At 38.5% G+C, this 20,220-nt stretch overlaps 4 protein-coding genes across 5 annotated transcripts; 3 read left to right on the plus strand and 1 right to left on the minus strand.

Moving 5' to 3' along the window:
* The first annotated feature begins 466 nt into the window (after positions 1-466).
* LOC108571655 (allergen Cr-PI-like) lies at positions 467-4,673 on the plus strand. The gene is made up of 8 exons (XM_017933746.1): positions 467-568; positions 891-1,231; positions 1,365-1,652; positions 1,756-2,252; positions 2,331-2,878; positions 2,955-3,091; positions 3,172-3,466; positions 3,542-4,673. The coding sequence occupies exons 1-8, from the start codon at positions 478-480 to the stop codon at positions 4,600-4,602; spliced, it is 3,258 nt and encodes a 1,085-aa protein (XP_017789235.1). The 5' UTR covers positions 467-477; the 3' UTR covers positions 4,603-4,673.
* Positions 4,674-4,898: 225 nt separating this feature from the next.
* LOC108571648 (probable calcium-binding protein CML41) lies at positions 4,899-7,687 on the minus strand. The gene is given in 7 exon segments (XM_017933738.1): positions 4,899-5,007; positions 5,536-5,956; positions 6,437-6,604; positions 6,606-6,664; positions 7,199-7,289; positions 7,460-7,539; positions 7,591-7,687. Coding segments are annotated over 7 exon segments (945 nt in total). The 3' UTR covers positions 4,899-4,978.
* Positions 7,688-10,309: 2,622 nt separating this feature from the next.
* Positions 10,310-15,331, plus strand: LOC108571658 (palmitoyltransferase ZDHHC5). 2 transcript variants are annotated; one of them, XM_017933751.1, is made up of 9 exons: positions 10,310-10,664; positions 10,795-10,916; positions 10,999-11,156; positions 11,226-11,398; positions 11,535-11,729; positions 11,806-11,950; positions 12,528-12,742; positions 12,807-13,001; positions 14,189-15,331. In XM_017933751.1, exons 1-9 carry the CDS (start codon positions 10,573-10,575, stop codon positions 14,886-14,888), a joined length of 1,995 nt encoding a protein of 664 aa, XP_017789240.1. In that variant the 5' UTR covers positions 10,310-10,572; the 3' UTR covers positions 14,889-15,331. The 2 variants fall into 2 exon arrangements, with proteins under 2 accessions (XP_017789240.1, XP_017789241.1); XM_017933752.1 differs by having other exon boundaries at positions 12,828-13,001.
* Positions 15,332-17,476: 2,145 nt separating this feature from the next.
* LOC108571649 (RNA-binding protein with serine-rich domain 1-A-like) lies at positions 17,477-19,797 on the plus strand. Its single transcript, XM_017933739.1, has 5 exons — positions 17,477-17,485; positions 18,316-18,368; positions 18,458-18,766; positions 18,847-19,094; positions 19,191-19,797. Exons 1-5 carry the CDS (start codon positions 17,477-17,479, stop codon positions 19,478-19,480), a joined length of 909 nt encoding a protein of 302 aa, XP_017789228.1. The 3' UTR covers positions 19,481-19,797.
* The last annotated feature ends 423 nt before the right edge of the window (positions 19,798-20,220 follow it).

The raw sequence follows: 20,220 nt of genomic DNA on the forward strand, positions 1-20,220 counted from the left end.
ACAGATTGTCCATGTTTTTGTTTTAATTTAATACAATTAAAACATTTAATGTTATTGCAATTATAAATTCTAAAAAGTAACTTTTGCATTATTAGTCAGTACATCTAATTTGACTGTTTTCTTTTTAGTGTCATGTTATTTCAAAAACTAAGGAAGACATAAAATTAAAGTAAACGTACTCAACATAATCATACCTTAGCGAAATGGAAAGCAAGAACTGCCTAGAATGGTTAGAAGAATATGGTTGGATAAAGGATACTACATTTTTGATAGAGCAACTTGATGCACAATCTACTCGCGATGATACATTTCATCGTTTAACCTTCGATCGTATGCGTCGGATACATTCGAAATAGCAAAGGATATCGCGGTTAGACTGCGAAATCTTGAGGGAGGTAGGTCGGCAGGTCGCCGATAAACCCCTTCTTCGATTGGATTCGGGTATAAAAGACTGGTCGGACAGACAGTCAGCATGGGATGCTCTCATTGAAATACACAATGAGGTTTGTAATTGTATTGTTGGCTCTGGTAGTCTTAGGGACATGCAGCATCACTAAACAACGCGCTGGTAAGTCACTACTTGAAACTTCTGCTTTTGAAAATTTAAATTGTTCAACTTTTGGTAATAATGCCATAGAAATAATTTTGGGTCATTATCTTACTTAGAATCAATTTCTGTTTCTGTTTTTTTTTGCTGAAACTTTAACTCATATTATAGTAGCATTTAATAATTGAAACTTTAAATCTTAGCTGATTCTCTTCATTTGTCTTTTTTCTTGTTTGTATTGCTGCAGTAGTAAGTTATTTAATCAAGGAAGTGTAACATAGCATAAGTTCTATAATATTATTGCCTCTTCTCTGTACCAAAGAAATGCTTTCATTCATTCCAGCTGATCAGGAACTCCTCAAAAAACAGCAGGATGTCATTCAACTCCTGCAAAAGATCTCACAACCAATCCCAAACCAACAACTTCAGAACCTTGGTGCTTCCTATGACATTGAGAACAATTCTCATCAGTACCAGAACCCAATTGTAGTGAAATACTATGCGGGTGCTGTGAAAGCTGGCCTTGTTCAACCAAAGGGTACAGTTTACAGCAACTCCATTAGTCAACTACGCAAGGAAGTTTCCCTGCTTTATAGGATCTTGTTGGGTGCCAAGAACTACCAGACTTTCCTCAAGACTGCTGCATGGGCCCGTGTCCATGTCAATGAAGGACAATTTATCAAGGTATGGAAACTGCACACACAAAAATTTATTAATCCATTAGATTGAATTGGAAGACTTCTATATTGCATCTAATTTCTCATGTACACTGTGCATATACATTCTATGTTAAATTATTTTCCTATTCAATCAACAGGCTTTGGCTAGTGCTGTTCTGACTCGTCAAGATACCCAAGGTCTCATCTTGCCACCAGCTTATGAAATCTTGCCTCAAAACCACCTGGATTCCAGAATTATTCAGGAAGCTCAAGACATTGCCATTCAACAAGGAATCCAACAAAGAAACATCCAAGGCATTCTTATCCCTGTCAACTACTCTGCCCTCCTGTCTCATGATGAACAACAGCTGTCTTACTTCACTCAGGATGTCGGTCTTGCTTCTTACTATGCCTATGTTAATCTTGCTTCATATATCTTGGACGAGGTAAATACTTTAAAAATAATAACCTAAAATTTTCTTACAGCACTTAAGAGATATTTTAAAACTATTCTCATCAATACTTTTTCCTAACCAACAGGATCAACAGCAGCAACAACAGCAACAACAACAAGAGCAGCAGCCACAACCACAGCAGCCTTTAAATCTGCAACAGTACCAACAACAAACTGTAGGAAAATACTTGCAACAAGTAGGACAACAGGGCCAGCAAAATACCATTGGTCATGGCTCCCAGTATCTGTTCCTCCACCAACAACTCTTGGCCCATTACGAATTGAACCGTCTCTCGAACGGACTTGGCCCAATCCAAAACATTGACTACAAGAGTGTACAATCCCTCTACCAACCACACCTTCGCAACTTGAATGGACTGGAATTCCCAAGCCGTCCTGAGAACCTCCAACTCCAACCACAGAAGAACAAGCTCATTCAATCTGTTGTTCGTTTGGAAGAGAGATTGATGGAAGCTATCGACTCTGGCCATGTTGTCACCCCACAAGGCATCTTCCTCTCTCTCTACCAACCACAGGGGATGAACATTCTTGGTGACTTGATCGAAGGATCTGGCAGAAGTGTCAACCCAAGGTTAAATTGCCTATGCAGAAAAATGTCATTTCAAATTGTACAATATATTTCTAATATTTATTTTCTGTTCTTAAACAGATACTATGGAAGCCTCCAGGCTGCAGCTCGCAAACTTCTTGGAAACGCCCCTGAAGTACAAAACATCTGGGACTACACACCATCTGCTCTGGAACTTGAACAAACCGCCGTCCACGACCCAGCTTTCTACCAACTGTACAAAAGAGTCATGAACCTCTTCCAGAAATATCAACAGTCCCTGCCAGCCTACCAGTCCAACGATCTTATCCTCCCCGGTGTTACCATTCAGAACGTCGATGTCAGTCAGCTCGTCACACTCTTCAGCAACTACTACATCAATCTCGATACTGTGACCCCTCAACAAGACCAATCCCAAGAACAGCAACAGCAACAACAACAAGAACAGGTTCAGCAACAAGTTAAGGCACACCTTAAGAGGTTGGACCACAAACCATTCCAATACAAGATCGCAGTCCACAGTGAACAGAACGTACCAAATGTAGTTGTCCGCGTCTTCCTTGGACCCAAACACGACTACGAGGGTAAACCAGTCAGTATCTCTCAGAACAGACACCTCTTCGTCCAGCTCGACCAGTCTATTCAAAATCGTAAGCTGCAATAATTCTTCTGAATTATGAATTTATGAAGAATTGAATGGTAATATTTGATTCGTTTTGTGTTCAGTCCATCCTGGCCAGAACATCATTATCAGGAACTCCCAGCAGGCTCCTGGACAGAGCGCCGACTGGCCATCCACTCAACAAATTCAACAAGGTGTCAACAATGCTATCCGATCTCAGGGACCATTCTACATTGCGGAGGTCAGTGATTTGTCCTGATTAAATTTATGAAGTAAGAAGATGAAGGGATTAAGAAATAATAATTAAATGTATCTTTATAGCCACACCAGATCTTCAGCTTCCCAGCTAGGTTGTCTCTTCCCAAGGGTACGCAACAAGGCTTCCCTCTTCAGTTCCTCGTCGTAATCTCCGGACCTAACGCTCTCAACGTCCCGTGTGGCCCAGTGATCCCAGAGCAAGCTCTGACCTACCAAGAACAGCAATTCCAGATCGTTAACCCTGAACAGTATCACCAATTGAAACAACACAGCCAGCTCCCTCAGGTATCCGGCGGAATCCAACAGAATGTCGAAGTTCTTCCTGAAAACCTAGTCCAGGCACAACAACAAGTGAAAGGTACTTTAACAGCAACAATTCGTCGTCGACGCTCATCGAACAGAATTAACAGTATACGCCATTTGGTTTTTGCAGCCGTCAGGGACTATTATGCCAACGTTTACACCAGATACCACGGACAATATCCGAACACACAAATCCAGAACCCCGTTGGCGAAGGTCAAGACATGACGTACACAATCCAAGGCGTTGGTGTAATCAATAGTGGACTATGGTCACCACAACCACATGGATTAGCTGCACAGCAACAAATTTCACGTCAGCAAACTCAACAGGCTCGAGAGATCCAAGAACAGATCCAAGCAGCAGCAGCGGCAGCGGCAGCTCAACAAGAACAGGTATCTCAAATGATCTACGGACAACGGCAACAACACCAACAAGCAGAACAACAACGTGGACAGAACATCAATTGGAAACTACCTGGCGCCTTTCAGAATGTACAGGCTGAACAACAAGGTGTACAACAGGGTGTACAACAGGGTGTACAAGGTCTACAAGGTAATCAGGGAATGCAACATAGTGTCCAAGGTCTCCAAGGTCTCCAAGGTCTCCAAGGTGTTCAACAAGGTTTACAAGGTATACAAGGTCTCCAAGGTGTCCAAGGTGTCCAAGGTGTTCAACAAGGTCTCCAAGATCTCCAAGGTCTCCAAGGTGTCCAAGGTGGTCAACAAGGAATCCAAGGTGATCAACAAGGAATCCAAGGTGGTCAACAAGGAATCCAAGGTGTACCAGCTATTCTGAAGGGAGTGCAAGGAGTATGGGGTCTTGCACAAGGTGTCCAAGGTGTCAAAGTTCCCTATGGTATGCAAGGATCTCACATTCAAGGAAATTGGCAAGAACCTGAAGTTCAAGGTGGAATCGAAGGTGGTATCGTAGCTAGTGGTCAACAACACGCTGGTGGCTTCCAAGGTATCTACGCTCAACTACAAACTGTCCAAGATCAGAGTGTCACCGAGTACTATCAGAACAAACCCATCTCTGAAATCATCGGTGGTGCCATCTCTCTTGATGGTAAACCCTTTGGTTTCCCTCTGGAAAGACCCATGACACCTGGTGCCCTCAGTGTGCCCAACATTTTCGTGAAGGAGGTTCTCGTCTTCCACGAAGGACAACCCACCAATGACATCACCCAGTAAATATGTTCCTGAATGCGCGCGGCATCGTTAGAAGTCGTATGCAAATTGGTTTTTACGAACCACAGACTTAGCACGCAACAAACAATTTTGTTAATGTTAATAATTAAAAAAAAAAAAAATGGATTTATCGATGTATCAATAATTATAATGAATAAATTGCTCCAAAGAGTCAATGTTTATTATAAAAATCTGTCTCTATTGAATTATATACCCTTGCACACCCATATACATATACAGACTTGAGTCAAATAAGATAATAGAGTAAGTTTTAAATAACAGTTTTATTAAACAAATTTTAGTACACTATTATTGGGGACAATATTAAAACGATATTTTAAATATACTGTCTTCGACGTCGCTCTTCAGTCGCTTAAAATTATTCTCCGGTCATCATCTCCATGAATTCTAAAAATACAACGAAAATATAATATACTAACAATCAAGTAGAAAATTAAAAAAATACTTGATGTTCCCTCATAAACTACTAAACAACCACATCAATAGCTCCGTAAATCCTAAATAAAGTTAATGTACAGGGTGAGCTAAAAGTAGTAAGGTAGCACAACTCCGTGGAAAATTATAAAATAAAACAGTGCCCCGTTACTTCTAACCCACCCTGTATGTGAGTCAACTAGACACCTCAAAAGTGCTGAGTACCTAAGACCCAAGGTATTTACATCTGGATACAGACACAATAATCCGATCAATAGAATTTCACTTGAAACAAACATTGTTATTTAATTGGTTTTTTTTTAACGATTAACCAAGTATATACGTTGAGGCGAAAAATCATCGTTGCCAATTCTAAGAATCATTAGCATCGTAGTTGTGCATATTAAGTCCTAACTTTTATGCAAATATTGTAAATAATGTGTTAGAGGCATTTTTACCTGTATAATAATAATAATAACAATAATAATTTTCAATACATACCATCAAAGTCAACTGTACCAGATCCATCGGTATCAATTTCAGCAATAATACCATCAAGATCCGCGCTGGTCAGTTTGTCATCCAGAGCAGCGAGAATCTCCTTCAAGGTAGCCGTAGTTATGTATCCATTCCCTTCGCGATCGTACAAACGAAAGGCTTCTTTCAGTTCCTCTTGCATAGCCTCAGAATCCTCCTCCTCCAAGAATCGACCAGCGATTCTGCAAAATCCATCAAAGTTCACTTTACCGGTTCCCTCTGGATCATTCTCCTCGATCAAAGCATTCAATTCAGCATCATCGAACAGTTGACCCATCGTGTTCAATATCGTGGAGATTTTCAAATTGTCGATAAGGCCACTCTTCGTAGTATCGAACATCTGGAAGGCCTTTCGCATCACGGCCATCTTTTGCTCGTCTTCCTCCTGCGAACCGCCAATTCAATTTCTATCACATTTTTTAAAAGAAATTTAAAAGAAATTTATCGATTGTTAAGCAAATTATTGTTGTAACTTTTATAAATATGTTTCTTTCACTATTTTAAGTTGTCATCACTCATCATTCAATAAATTTATTTCTATACTCAAACTTCCGCAACTTTTCCTTGACACTTTTATAAAATACTCTTTACCCTATGTGTAGATCTCTTTTTCTTTCACTTTTCTGAATTAATCTCACTAAATAATTCCATATAGATGGAATACGAAGTTACAGAGATTTCATAAATAAATCTATACAATAAATCAATATCCAGACAGTTTTTCCTTTATACTTTTTTAAAATAGTCTTTACCCTATGTACAGATTTTTTTTTCTTTCACTTTTATGAATTAATCTCACTAAATAATTCCATATGCATCGATTACGAAATGAAAGATCGACAGGGAGAGTTTTCGCTACTCTTACCATGATGACGGATACCTCGCACGACGGACGACGGATACCTGAAGTGCCGCGGCTTTTCCGCCACGGTATAAAGACATCTACCGCGTCTGGTAAAGCAGCTAGAAAACCGGTGGGCGCAAAAATAGAGCGACGCGACGAAAAATGAAATATGTTATAAGTGGGTCCTCCTCTCGTGATATCGGAAGGTCAACGCTAAATCAAACAACAAGACCACGTTTCGCAGCCCACCTTACAGCTTGATCACCTGGTGCACACTTTCATTCTCGAAAATTATATCGTATGTCTCCCAACTCCGGTGGTCGCGCGCAGATATTACTGGATCACGGATAATTTTCATTCGTTACAAATGATCACGTTTCCTCGGGTGTATTTAAAGCTCACGAATAACTTCTCGATTACGTATCACAGGATTAAAACATGATAGAGGCATTCTATTAGTATATAGAAGTAACATAGGTTCATTCATGAAACACGTCCGAGCAAAAAACCCTGGCCGCTATTTATCTTGGCAAATACATTATTGGTGTACAGTGTATACGATTTCATTAACAAGCTTGTTAGATCAATTGAAGTAACTGAAATTACTCGGATACGTGAAGTAATGTAACTTTGAATATTATCACTTGTTTCTGATGATAGAAACAGGTAGATATACATCAGTGTTAACTGATGGTGATTAATCAAAGAGTATAGCTAATATAAATCTATCCATCTCTGTGAAAATGGTTATAATTGTCACGAGATTACAAACGCGGATCTTACACCCGGTGCAATTTTCAGTCACGTCGCCGTTCTTAGATCCGGCTGCCCACGCGTTGCAGACCATTACAACACCAGCGGTGACTACCTGGTCCTGATAAAAATACAACGAGTCCTCGTGTACTCTTTCAAAAACGAATCATTGAATTCTAGTTTTTTAGATTAGTCGGAATAAAAAATATACGTCGAAAATAGCAGCAGGTTGCTTTGTTCGAGTTATATTATTCCGCTGGTTGATCCCATAAACATTCCAAAATCACTTACACCAACTCTGTGAACACGTAAATCATACGAATGGCTCGGTGGTGATATAACTAATGGACAGGCATTATTTATTTCAACCTCTGTTGAAATAATATTCAGACCGTTCTATTCTTCTTCTCCGTATGATTTACGAGATAGACATTCACGTTGAGGCTTAACCCTTCCGCTACTAATGGACACTATAGTCGTGAAGGGACCTCGATATACTGGATAAATGGGTATAGTCATTGCATAGTTCTGGTATTTTTAAAAGAGTTAAATATGTATCGATAGAAATTTCACTGATAATTAAAAAATTTATTCTTATTTGATTATTATTAAATTATGAAGAATTGTACTTTTTGTGTCAAACTTAATACATCAAATTTAATTTCTTCAAAGTTAAATATTATAGACAGTTTAAGAACTACTTAGTTAGGTATAAGCACTAGTTAACTTCATAATGTTTAAAGACACTTTTCTCGAAGCGTACTTTTGGCACTGAGGTCCTTCTTGTATCCAACAGTACAATTTGAAACAGTAAATCTACTGTACAATTTACATATAGATAAACTATATTCATTACGTAATAATCGTGCTTCCAAACTTCTTCTGAGAGGGTTAAAACCGTCAGGAACAATGCTGGAAGACCAAGAATACCAGGAAGCGTAGAGTTCTCTCTCTACAGAGTTTGCTATCCTCGAAGGATAAGCCTACCAGCTATAAATAATGCCGGGTGATCAATCAAGCCGCGATGGACGTGTGTATACAAGATTTTCGTTCCGGACGTCGGTAGGAATGCGAAATGTTTGTACTCGGCCCGTTTTCATTCAGTCGAGGCTCGTTTCGAAACGACAGCTATCGGGAATGAAGATCGGCCAACAGATACGTTGTACGTAAATTTGTCTCATTAGAAAATATATTTTCGGTGCCAGCGCATCATCATCATCGTAGTTGCGATGGCCGTGTACGCGGTTCAGAGACACGTAGGTGATGTTCCCTCCACGCGTTCTTCTCGTCAATGCCCGCCTAGAGGAGTGACAACGGCGTTTCGAGCGTGTAAAGGCAATTACCGTTCGTTGCCAAGTTCTGAAAATCAACGTCCCCTTGGCAAGTGGCCGCGCTCGGAAGCCGACTCGTTAGAGAGGCATGCGGATACCGCCTCCGGTAATCCAGGCGTCTCGAAATTTCCTCCTAGAAAAATCAATTATCCTAATAATATCATCTTCTTCCATTTTTACCCGTGGCACGTTCGCCAATTTCTTACTGTTGAAATTGTTATGTAAAATTGCCAACATGGCGGATGGATCATCATTGGAGAACGATTGGATGATTTGGCCGCGGATGATTTTTGTCAACGTGCTTGAATTCTGAAGACAAATTGCCACGATCAATAATAAAGTTAATCACTATACGAGAATAGAAGATTATTTTTGGCTATCGATAATGAATTAACACTTTGACCGTTGTATTAGATATATTTCAGTACCCCAAGAGCATCGTAATTTACAATTTGGTGACAGTTGTACTTTTTGGGAACGATTTTGTGAAATATAGAAAAGTGGAAATGTAATTACTTTCTAAAATTAATTTCTTGGTCGAAGTGTTAGAAAGGAAGTAGATGATATTTTTGAGGATTTACTTGAGGTAATGGGATCCATTTGGAAATAGGTTATTATCTTGAGAACTTCCAGAAGAAAATTTGCTACAGTAAGTTGTTACGTTTATTGTTCTAATTCATAACCTGAAATGTGATAAAATACGAGGTTGTGAGGCGGTGAATAATTCGTGATAGTAAAGTGGACTGCAAGAGATGTCGGTAGGCTGGAAGTCATTCCAAATAAGTGCATGGATAACGTAAACCGCGGAGGGGGTGTAAATTTATTTTCAATTTCACATATTCCGTGAAGAAGTGATCGTTACTGCGTGGTAAAGTCGAATAATAGCCTAGTTTACATAACAAAGTTCTCTGGTATGTGGCATCATTCTGCTCTGATCCTCGAATGCTCGACGTGGGTGGTAAAGCATCGTTAGTAATAGAACTTATTTCGATCTGAAAGCCATGAAATTGGCTGTGAATATTGCGTGTACGTGAATACGATACTTTTAATCGTTCGATTAAATCATAACGATACGACTCGACCAAAACATTGCGTATCGAATATATCGAACGGAAGTGGATGGAACCCTTTATCGATTCTAGATGACCCGTATAAGTAGGATTCTTCCCCCTAGTTCGTAGTTCGTCATCTCGTTGGCCTCCTGCCATACTTCCTAATATAGTGCCGTCGCAACGCTCCATCCATGATAGTTTTTTGCTCGTTATTACGAAATTTAAGCCAGTTACCGTTCTCATACACTTTTATTGGACATGACGGAAAATTACGCTCGGGTCATTTGATATATCCACTTACTCGACTACATCTTTTACGACCGTACAAATTTACACACACTGCACTTCTATATTCAAGTACTAACATGAAATTTATCATTTACAAAAATTGGTTACATGTCTTCATGATAAATTAAATTTATTTACAAAAAGAAAAAAAAAAAGAAACTAATCAGGAAAAGTTTAAACCGCCTGATGAGACACATCGTCGGCAAGGAAGTTTTTTAACAAACAAATTATTAACACAACTCCGTCGGTAAATGCGAAATTCGAAATTGCAAACTTTAGCGGTATCACATGAAACGACATTAAGGTGATAGTGCGATTCTAAGAGAACAAAATACCCATGAAAGCGAACCACAAGGTCTTCGCAGATCGTTTTGTTGAACGCTTATGTTAGAGGGGGCACGGCTCATCGTCGTGCACAATATATATATATACATATATACGTTACATATATATATGTCAGCAAGGTAGTGTGTTTGCGGATCGTGTATGCAGAAGCGCTTAAATATTAATCACATTACGGATGTTTTTGCCGAAGTGACGCGCGCGTAATAGACGGAACGATTATCGAGATGCCGCGGATGTACAGGTGTAGCGAGAATGGAAGTCCGTGCTAAATACGGATCGCACAACTTGCAAATAAGCAGCGCCGATGGACGCGGCCATGTTTTCTGGTAGCAGAAATCTTACCCATTAATAATTCGTTAATCGTTGACCACGAAGTGGAGTGTGCAGGATGCCGAAATGCAATACGAAGGCAAGGTATCTACCAGCTACGTTGGCCTGGACAGTCCTACTCAGCACCACGGCACTCTTCTTCTGTTTTCCGTAAGTTATGCACACATGCCTGTCTTCTTCTCGCGAGTGGCTGCAATGTTTGCGTTCCTGTTTTCATTCTGAAGACTGTGTCAGACTTGTCAGAGACGTATGTTCACCATGTATCAATTGAATCTTCTAGGTGCCAGTATTATGTGTTTCGATGGGGAACATGGGTACCTGTGCTTCAAGGAGTCATCATTTTTTTTGTTTTAGCAAATTTTACACTAGCAACATTCATGGATCCAGGTTTTATACCAAAAGGTATGTTTGTGTGTACTGGCAAGGTGTTGTTAAATAAACTTGTGAAAGATGGTTTATCAAAGTGTGTGATTTTCTTTTAAAGCACTTCCTGATGAGGATCAAGAGAAAAGTTATCCAGCTCCTATATATACAAGTGTGCAAATCAATGGCATTACAGTTCGTATGAAGTGGTGTGGCACATGCAAATTCTACAGGCCTCCACGTTGTTCACATTGTAGCATTTGCAATCATTGTATTGAGGTTTGTATTAAATGTTATTTGAATTTTTTTTTTAAGCTAATACTTTAATTCTTTTTTCTATACTTTTAGACATTTGATCATCATTGCCCTTGGGTGAACAACTGTATTGGTAGGAGGAATTATAGATTCTTTTTTTTCTTCCTTTTGTCACTCAGTTTTCATATGCTCAGTGTGTTTGGACTATGCCTATATTTTGTATTGGAACGTAAGCAGCAACTGGGTGAAGTGGACACTATTGTTGCGTATCCTTTTTTCTTAAATCAATGATAGCAATTCAATGAAAGTATTTCAACTTTTCTGACACTGCTTTCAAATGTTAAATTATGTTTTCATTACAATATACAAGCTTACATTTTATAATCCTTAAATTTTATATAGACTTGTACTTATGGGAGTGGTTGCAATTTTGATCATTCCAATCTTTGGACTAACCTGTTTTCACATAGTACTTATTTCCCGAGGGCGTACAACAAATGAACAAGTAACGGCTAAATTTCCCGATGGCGTCAATCCTTTTTCTCATGGCTGCTTACACAATTGCTGTTATACGCAATTTGCACCACAATACCCCAGGTAAAGTACTAGTCAATCATAATTCTAAACCAACTAAATTGAACTGATAAATAATCACAGATTTATAATGTTGCAGTTTAATTAAGCCTGAAAAGTATTCAGGAAAACGACGAGGAATGTCTACATCTGAGATTTCGACTATAGGCAGTGAGAACCAGGTAAAAACCTACATGGATAGCAGCAATGGTGTTAGAAATGCCAGTTCAAATGCTTACAATAAGGTAAGAGCTAGTGCAACTTCGCTTCACACTTCTGATACCACGTACAAGAAGACATTTACAACTGTAAATAGCACTTCCTTTCTAGCATGTAATGTTTAACGCTTTTTTGATGTATAACACACCAGCTGAATGTAGTTTCATCATAGCTGTGTAATTCACTTTGCTTTAGAGACTTTCAGATTCGCGCTACATTATTCCTTGCCGCGCTTCGAAGCTTTAATAAAATGTACATTGCCAAACGCAGATGTAATGCATATTTGGATATGTTTAAAAGGATATTGCACGCTTTTTATAAAGTTTCGCCATCTTTGTTAATTCCAAATTTCTCTCTTTAGAGTTCAATTTCAAGCAACGATTCTTCCTCTCAATAATACCTTATTCACAGCGTTGGACAGATGCAATTATTTTCCGTTAAGTCCCTCGTCCTATACCAGTCCCGATTGAACGCCAATATCCCCTAAGAAATGTGCGTTATTAATGTACAACAGCGTGCTACGATAATCTAGTAACACTAGAACACTAATTTCTTCTTACAATGAAGACACAATATCGTCAAGTTTTGGATTATTGCTTCTAGTTATCGCCTGGACGAGATGGGTCAGACACAGATATGGAACCTACCGCGTCACAGTCCGCGGATTGCGAACCCACACCTCCATTACAAAGACACGGTTCAAAAAATAATTTCTTCCTGCCACCTGTGGAGAACAGTGAGTCCCCCAGGCACCCACCACCGTCACAACATTGCCATCCGATGCACTACACCAGGGGCAGCCCTCATCCAAGGCCCAGGTAACACAAAGAATAATGGGTGAATGTTGTTTCGTTTGCTAATGATTTTTCTAATATACGTAAGGTACGTTGTCAATACCTATAGGGGAATGAACGGCTCTCGAAGCCATACGCCAGATCCATTATCGCCAGAAGCAAGCGGATCACCCGCCACAGCTTCCCAAAGAGGTCAAGGACAAGGAGGTGCTAGTCCAACAACGCAACGGATTAAAGCTATTGGAGTACCAACTCCACTTGCTATTTCCAGTCCAATTCGCAGGTATACTATGCTCATCTATCGCATTTAAACGAAAATAGAATAATTACGAGTCCAAAATAAATATTTTTCAAAAGAAAAATTAAATATCTGCAAGTATATATGTTTAGTATGATACGATCTTGTATGGTATTATAAAGGATAATTAAATAATTGTTCTATTCCGTGAACACGTATATAAAGTACTTTTGGAATATTAAACTTCTAGATGTACGTTATTTTTTTTATTTTTTTTTTCTTGTACGTCGCGGCGTTTTCACATTGCACAGAAATTGATCTTGTTGTAGAGAGCAAGAGGGAAGCGCCACATTTAGTAATAGTTATACATTGCATTTCTCGAGCACGCTCTTCTCTGTCTCCTTATTTTTTTTTTTTTTTCAATGTCCCGTTTGCAACCCATCAACATGATGTGAATCGCCTGTTTATATCAGACTCCCCTATCCCTCACTTATAAAACACCTCACTCTTGCTCTTATTCTTTTTCTTCCTTTTATTCTATCACTACTATTTCTCTCACCTTCTGAATGACGAAGGAACATGACAGAAAAGTATACCGTTGCGCGATTGTAGATGACAATAATATCTATATAGTAGAGAATTAGTTTCTCTGCATGTACATATTACAAGATATATGATATATAGATAAGTTTGTGTCCCACTGCAGAGGGTGGTAACTGCAAGGAGCTGCTTCTACCATCATGTTGCAACCTACTGCAGGTAAACACGAACTTCATCCTACGAAGACATATCGTAGTTTAAAGTTATGCTTTCTCTGCGTATATTCCATACATATCTATATATATATATATTTAAAAGACCAAAAATAAGAAAAGAAATAGGAAGCATATTTCAATTCTAAATATATATATACATATCTGTATTACACTGTAATCAGTATTGATCAAAAAACACGCAAGTAAATGTCCATACATGTATTTTTTCCTAGGTTTTCGCTACATTTTTACGTTTATTCTTGGATAGATGCTAATTATTATAACAGGAATGATGCGCTGTTCTCTCTCTCCTGTATGTCTCGCCAGAGCCGTATATATTGTATGGCTACAATGCTCAGCACTCGCATATATATTCATCTTGGTTCACTGTATTTATTGTGCATTTGTCTATTATTCAACTACCAAATTGTTATACTTAAAAGAACAGAAGTCAAAATGTTTCATATCTATTTGCAGATCGAACCCAGGTACACCGACGCAGGTTCGTCGGCCAGATTTTATAGGAGTGAACGATGCACCGACGTATTATGATGTACAGCAGGGGAATACCAATACCAGTGTTGGTGGTGCTGCTAGCGGTGCAGTCGTGTCCGGTTACAGTCCACAGAGGCGTTTCTTGTCAGAAAGTGAGCTCGTTCGCCAGGGTACCGATCACTCGTGCTCAAGAACTAACAATACTGTCGACAACATCCGAGAGTTAGCCGGTTCACCTCAACGTGGTGTCTATATGTGGAAAGACAACTCCCCTGGCAGCTATCCTGCTCCAACAGGGATGACGAACGCAACAACGCATCAGTCACCCTCACAGAGACCTCCGCTACCGTACGATTATTACCGTTCCAATCCAACAAGTCCCACACAACAATTATACGCGAATGCTCCTAGAGCGGCGTATCATCCTGCGATGAGGGGAGGAGTACCGGTCTTCCCGCCGCATCAGTCGCCACAGGTGAAGAGAAAAGCCACGATGGCAACGCCAACAACTCCAACGTCAGGCGACACTCGACACAGACCGATGTCCTTCGTTAGAGCATTGGAGATGACAGATTCCATGGAAATGGTATCCGCTCCTAACGACAACAGATCACAGCGGCCCACGACGCCAACACCGGACCGTGCAAGTGTCTACGACATGAATTACGAAATATCCGTATAGCCCAGTTTTACGTTCTCCGCACCATCCGTGCGGTTGGACGGAGATTGTACCAGAATTGCCGACAACATTGAGCGTCTCTTGTTCCAAAGAGGAAAGAACGTACGCCGCTTACGAGATATCCGTCAAAGCTTTCGTGATCGAAGCAGCAGCAGTTAAAGCATTCAATACAAATCGAATGATATTAAACATCGGGTTGGCGAGGATATTGTAAAGTTCTTCCGGTCCAAATGCAAATCCACAATCCACGGATGAGTGTACTTCACTTGGGATAAAGCGTGGGACGAAACAAGATTATTTTTTTCCCGAAGGAGATAGGGCTGTACACGATGATGATACACGTTGAAACGTATCCATAAGTGTATGTAACGAGAATCGATGGAGAAGATCTTCGGGTAAAAAAAAGGAGGATATCGGTGGTTCGATAATTTTCCAGTATGAATTACCAACAGAGAGGATAATGCATTAGGTTTATTATTTCCGCCTTGAACATATGAGGAACGTCACAGAGATCGATGGAAAATGAATTTTGATTCAACACTGAGTCTACTATCAACGCAAGACTGTCGTGTCACGTTATTAGCAATATTTTTTTGATTTAGTCGTTTAAAACAAGGGATGAATTTGACTCGACATTTACACAAGATGAAACGTATTCATTTGGGGAGGGGGGTCGGACCGATTGACGATAAAAGTAATCGAGTCACGTGACCGTCAACGAAAGTAACTCCGAATGCTTATGGGTAATACGCGTCAAGCGGATAACATCCGCTGCTAACGATATCGAGCTTAGCCTCGCTTTAGCAGCAAACAATTCTATTTTTTAGTACGCAGTAAAAAGTCAGTTTAGATTTTTATACCGTGACGTCGTGACTCAATTTCTTAGAAGCGCGGCATCGGTTAAATTTACCCGTTCCTTTCGTTTTCCTCTTCTTTATCTATGAACAGAAGAAAAAAAAAAGAAATAAAAAACTACACAAGATTAGATGACGAGTATCAAAGAATATAGGGATTATTCTTGTGCGTATTTTTTTCCACACAGACTCGATTCTGATCCACAGCCGTGGATTCTTTTTTCATTTTCACAATAAGACACAAACGAAAAAACACTGTTACTGGCGGGATGAAAATCGAGCCTGCCTGGGTATAGTTTCCTATTTTCGTTGATCTGAGAAGAAAGTTCGTGTCCAATTAACAGAGAGAAAAAAAGAAGTTACTTAATCGATTTAAGTCATTATCAGGATAGAATAACAAATTCTGTGTAAAATAATTGTGAAATGTGTAGCAAATTTTTAATATACATATATTTAACAATATTTATACGTAAATAATAAAGAAGAAGAATGTAAGACTTTACAATGATTTCATTTGTTTGTTATAAATAATGATTTTATCGATGTGACCACTAATATGATCAATTAATTTTTACGGTGTAAAAAAAGAAAGAAAAACATGAATAGTTAGAAAGGATATACGAAAGAGAACAGTGTATGTGAATGCGGAAAGGAAGTGGATGTACGAATGGATGTGTAGTAAGAGAATCTTTTAGATTTATTTAAGGCGAAAAAGTATAAAATGACATACCAGCGTGTTTCAAGTGTTTACAGTGCCGGATGATTACCACTCGATAATAGAAGAAAGAACAAAATGATGCAGAAAAAAACTAGATTAGAACAACGGACTTTGTTAACAAAAACAAAAAAATATATGGGGGGACATACAATTTTGTAATATGTACATTGCATAAATTTATTGGTATATCTATTGCTACTGTTAAGTTTGTAATATACCCCGCTTTTAAAAAGAAAATTGCATGTCGATTTCTGTATTATGTATTTGTATGCGAGACCAATATTACCAATTATGCAGGCTTAATGAATAACTGCGAACCGTGTAATGGCGTAAGGTGATCGTGAAATATTGCGTGTCCATCTTTACCTTACGACGAATTGATAATCGAATTATTATTGTTAAATAGCACATATCGTTCAGCTAAAGGGCTTATCGAACATCGAATATTTCCAAGCTAAAGGGACAGTTGCATCGATGAATATTCGATATATTTGATAAAAAAAAGAAAGAAAGAAAAACAGACGATACACTGCGATTATTAAAAATATTTCTTCCAACGTTAGCGCTATCGATGAAACGCGTTACTCGTTCTCTGTTTATTTTCGGGTTATATGTATTTTTGTTCTTCTTTACATTGAGCTGTGCCAAAAAAATCGAAAACAAAGGAAACATACGGTTTTCCGTATTGCACTCCGATCACTTAAATGTACATATATGTACATTTCGGTACTTACGTATCGCTGTAGCAATCTACAAAAATAAAACTCATGAAATACAGGCTAATTGTACTCTAACTGTACTGGAAGATTTTTGATTTGACTATTAAACTAATATCATTCGTATTCTCGAGGTAAAAATCATTAATTGTCGTATCTCAATGAAAAAACTAGTTTGAAAAGCGCGGTGTATCATAAGTGTGTTCATAAAAGAGATTATAAATAACCTCACCAATTTATGAATCTTGTTGAAATCTACATGTAAATGTAGAAACAACGATAAGACAAAATAATTGCAAGGGCATGTTAACGGTAGATAATTTTCAAATAATTTCTGCTTTTAAATAATAACACTGTAGACTAAGCACAGTTAATCGTATGTAGGTAGAATAGATAAACACTTTGCATGCATATTTTTATCACAAATGTATGAATGTTAAGACAGTTTTTAACTTTATGATAAAGAGAACCTATAATTGTTTCAAGAAGTAAAAACGATACGAAGTGAAAACGAATAATATTTTGTCATTTTTATATTTGTTGTTTTAATATGATATAATTGGAATATAACTGACCTTACATTGTAAAAGAAATATTTTTAAAACAAAAACTGGTTGTGTCGTTTATCTTGCAATCACTTTTACATTTTTTAAAATGGACGTTTTATGTCACGGTTAGATTTTCATAGGTTTATGGTTCGAGTGATATGATGACCGCAACCCGGCGGGAATAACGACGTGAGCGCCGCGTCACTTTATTAGTAATTTTGTTTCGTAAACTTCGTATATTATTCCATTATGATTCGATGATGGAATAAAGTTCTTAATTGTTGGTGTTATATATTGTTTATATGCAATATAGTTTAATACGTAACTAACAGCGTGAACGTGTTCTGTGAAAAGGCGACGGAATTTTTAGCGGCACCGTCCGCCATTATTGGCGTTTGCACGGCGTTCAACAAAGTTTTCTTTTCGTTAATAGAACCAAAACCACGCCTATAACCTGGAGATTTCTACCGTATTATGATGTAAGTAACGCGTAATTTTCTTTCGCTGTTTTGATCCCGTTTCATTTACTTAATTATAACCTCGTTGTTACCGGGTGTTTTCATGTGAACATAGGGCACGCAGTCGTAAAGATAGTACGGGCAAAAGCGACTCCGAAGTTCTGCGTCTACGTCCAGCAGCGGCAGTAGGTAAGGCGATCAAGATTTTTATCAATAAAATTAGATTAATTAAATAAAAATCAGATCTGCAGTATTCTTTTATTATTAATGTTTCACAGTTCCTCAGATAGTAGCTCAGGATCATCAACCACAAGTAGTGGAAGCAGTTCCAGATCAAGTTCCACTTCTAGTACTACCTCCAGCAGTTCTGCAAGTTCTTCTGGGAGTTCCAGAGACAGAGGAAGGAAGCGAAGTAGAAGCAAAAGTGTTGATGCTTCACGCAGACATGATAACAAAGAAAAAGAAAGAGAGAAAGAAAGAGAAAGGGAAAGGGATAGGGACAGGGATAGAGATAGAGACAGAGAGAAAGACAAAAAGAAAAGTAGCAACTCTGTGGTTGATAAACCTAAACCCAAAGGACGCTCTAGGTAATTACATTGGTCAAATACATGTGGACAGGTAGCTTCATTTTTACTTACAACTTTATTTTATTTTATTTTTATTATAGATCACCCTCACCACGTAGGAAACGCAGAGAAAGGTCACCAATTCCTAGACCAACAAAAATACATATTGGACATTTGACCCGTAATGTTACTAAGGAACATATTATGGAAATTTTCTCTACATATGGTCAGATAAAAATGGTCGATTTTGCCATGGATAAACTTCATCCTAATCAAGGACGGGGCTTTGCTTACGTGGAATTTGAAACGGCAGATGAAGCTGAGAATGCAATGAAACATATGGATGGTGGTAAGTATAAAATTTCGAATTTTTCTCGCTTATTATCTTCTTAACAGATACTGATGCTGATTTTATTCAAATTAATGTTCTGATCATATTCTACAGGACAAATAGACGGTCAGGAAATCACTGCTGCTCCAGTATTATTACCAAAACCACGACCACTACCGATGCGGAGGATGTCACCTTTGATGGGAAGAAGAGCACCGCCACGATGGGGTGGCGGCGGTCGAAATACTCCTCCTCGTTATCGTAGACGTTCGCCACCCATAAATCGTCGTAGAAGCCCGCGGCCACCTAGACGCAGACCAAGAACCCGATCGCGAAGTCCCCCAAATAATCCACGACATCGGCACCGTCGCTACACGAGATCAAGCTCAAGCAGTTCTCGATAGCAATCTTTTTTGTACATACGATAAAATAAGAACTGAATTTGACCGAACACAGTTTATCCTGGTTGGTCGTCTTAATATATTAAGCAAAACAATTTTTACCGATTCATTCGAACACAATTGACAGGGAAGTGTACGCACTCAAAAAAAAAAAGAACAATAGATTTGTCTACAACGGTGTTCATATATGGCAATTCACGCGTTGTTCTTGTGGAGCATTGAGACGCCGTTCGTGACACGCAAGTTTTACTTTTGAAATATATCAATATCACACGTGACAAATATATTTGCTATTGATTGGTACCTGAAGGCTGATAACCCCGGGCAAAACAATGTATTCTTTAAATATTGTCACACCATAGTATTAAATATATGACATGAAGACTTCAGAAGAAATATTATTTGCTATTAAATACGTAGTATAAGCGCAATCTCGCGAAAGAAGTACGATAAGTTTGAACTGGTTTATTGTAAATGTGTACTCTATGACAGTGTCTATTTATAAACTATCGATGTGTTCTTTTCTTTTTTCTGAGGTCTTTATGAATTGTAAAATGTTTCGGGCTTGGTAAAAGTACTAGAAACAACAGGTTTGATAGAAACTATGATTATTAGACCCTTTTACAAAGAATCAATTTTAGAAAAAACCTATTCACACAAAATCCTCTTTTATACTTCGCGATATCTACAAGAACAGAATCATTGCATCACATTGCAACCTTGCATCGATGAAAAATATCTAC

Source organism: Habropoda laboriosa, unplaced genomic scaffold, assembly GCF_001263275.1.
Source record: "Habropoda laboriosa isolate 0110345459 unplaced genomic scaffold, ASM126327v1 scaffold123, whole genome shotgun sequence".
Lineage (NCBI taxonomy): Eukaryota > Metazoa > Arthropoda > Insecta > Hymenoptera > Apidae > Habropoda > Habropoda laboriosa.

Coding starts and splice junctions, on each gene's coding strand:
- LOC108571655 (XM_017933746.1), top strand. CDS start 478: ATGCTCTCATTGAAATACACAATGAGGTTTGTAATTGTATTGTTGGCT. Junction 1,653..1,755: donor CTTCATATATCTTGGACGAG/GTAAATACTTTA, acceptor CAGGATCAACAG/CAGCAACAACAGCAACAACA. Junction 2,879..2,954: donor CGACCAGTCTATTCAAAATC/GTAAGCTGCAAT, acceptor TTTTGTGTTCAG/TCCATCCTGGCCAGAACATC.
- LOC108571658 (XM_017933751.1), top strand. CDS start 10,573: ATGCCGAAATGCAATACGAAGGCAAGGTATCTACCAGCTACGTTGGCC. Junction 10,917..10,998: donor TCCAGGTTTTATACCAAAAG/GTATGTTTGTGT, acceptor TTTCTTTTAAAG/CACTTCCTGATGAGGATCAA. Junction 12,743..12,806: donor AGCCCTCATCCAAGGCCCAG/GTAACACAAAGA, acceptor AATATACGTAAG/GTACGTTGTCAATACCTATA.
- LOC108571649 (XM_017933739.1), top strand. Junction 18,767..18,846: donor AAACCCAAAGGACGCTCTAG/GTAATTACATTG, acceptor TTTTTATTATAG/ATCACCCTCACCACGTAGGA. Junction 19,095..19,190: donor AATGAAACATATGGATGGTG/GTAAGTATAAAA, acceptor CATATTCTACAG/GACAAATAGACGGTCAGGAA.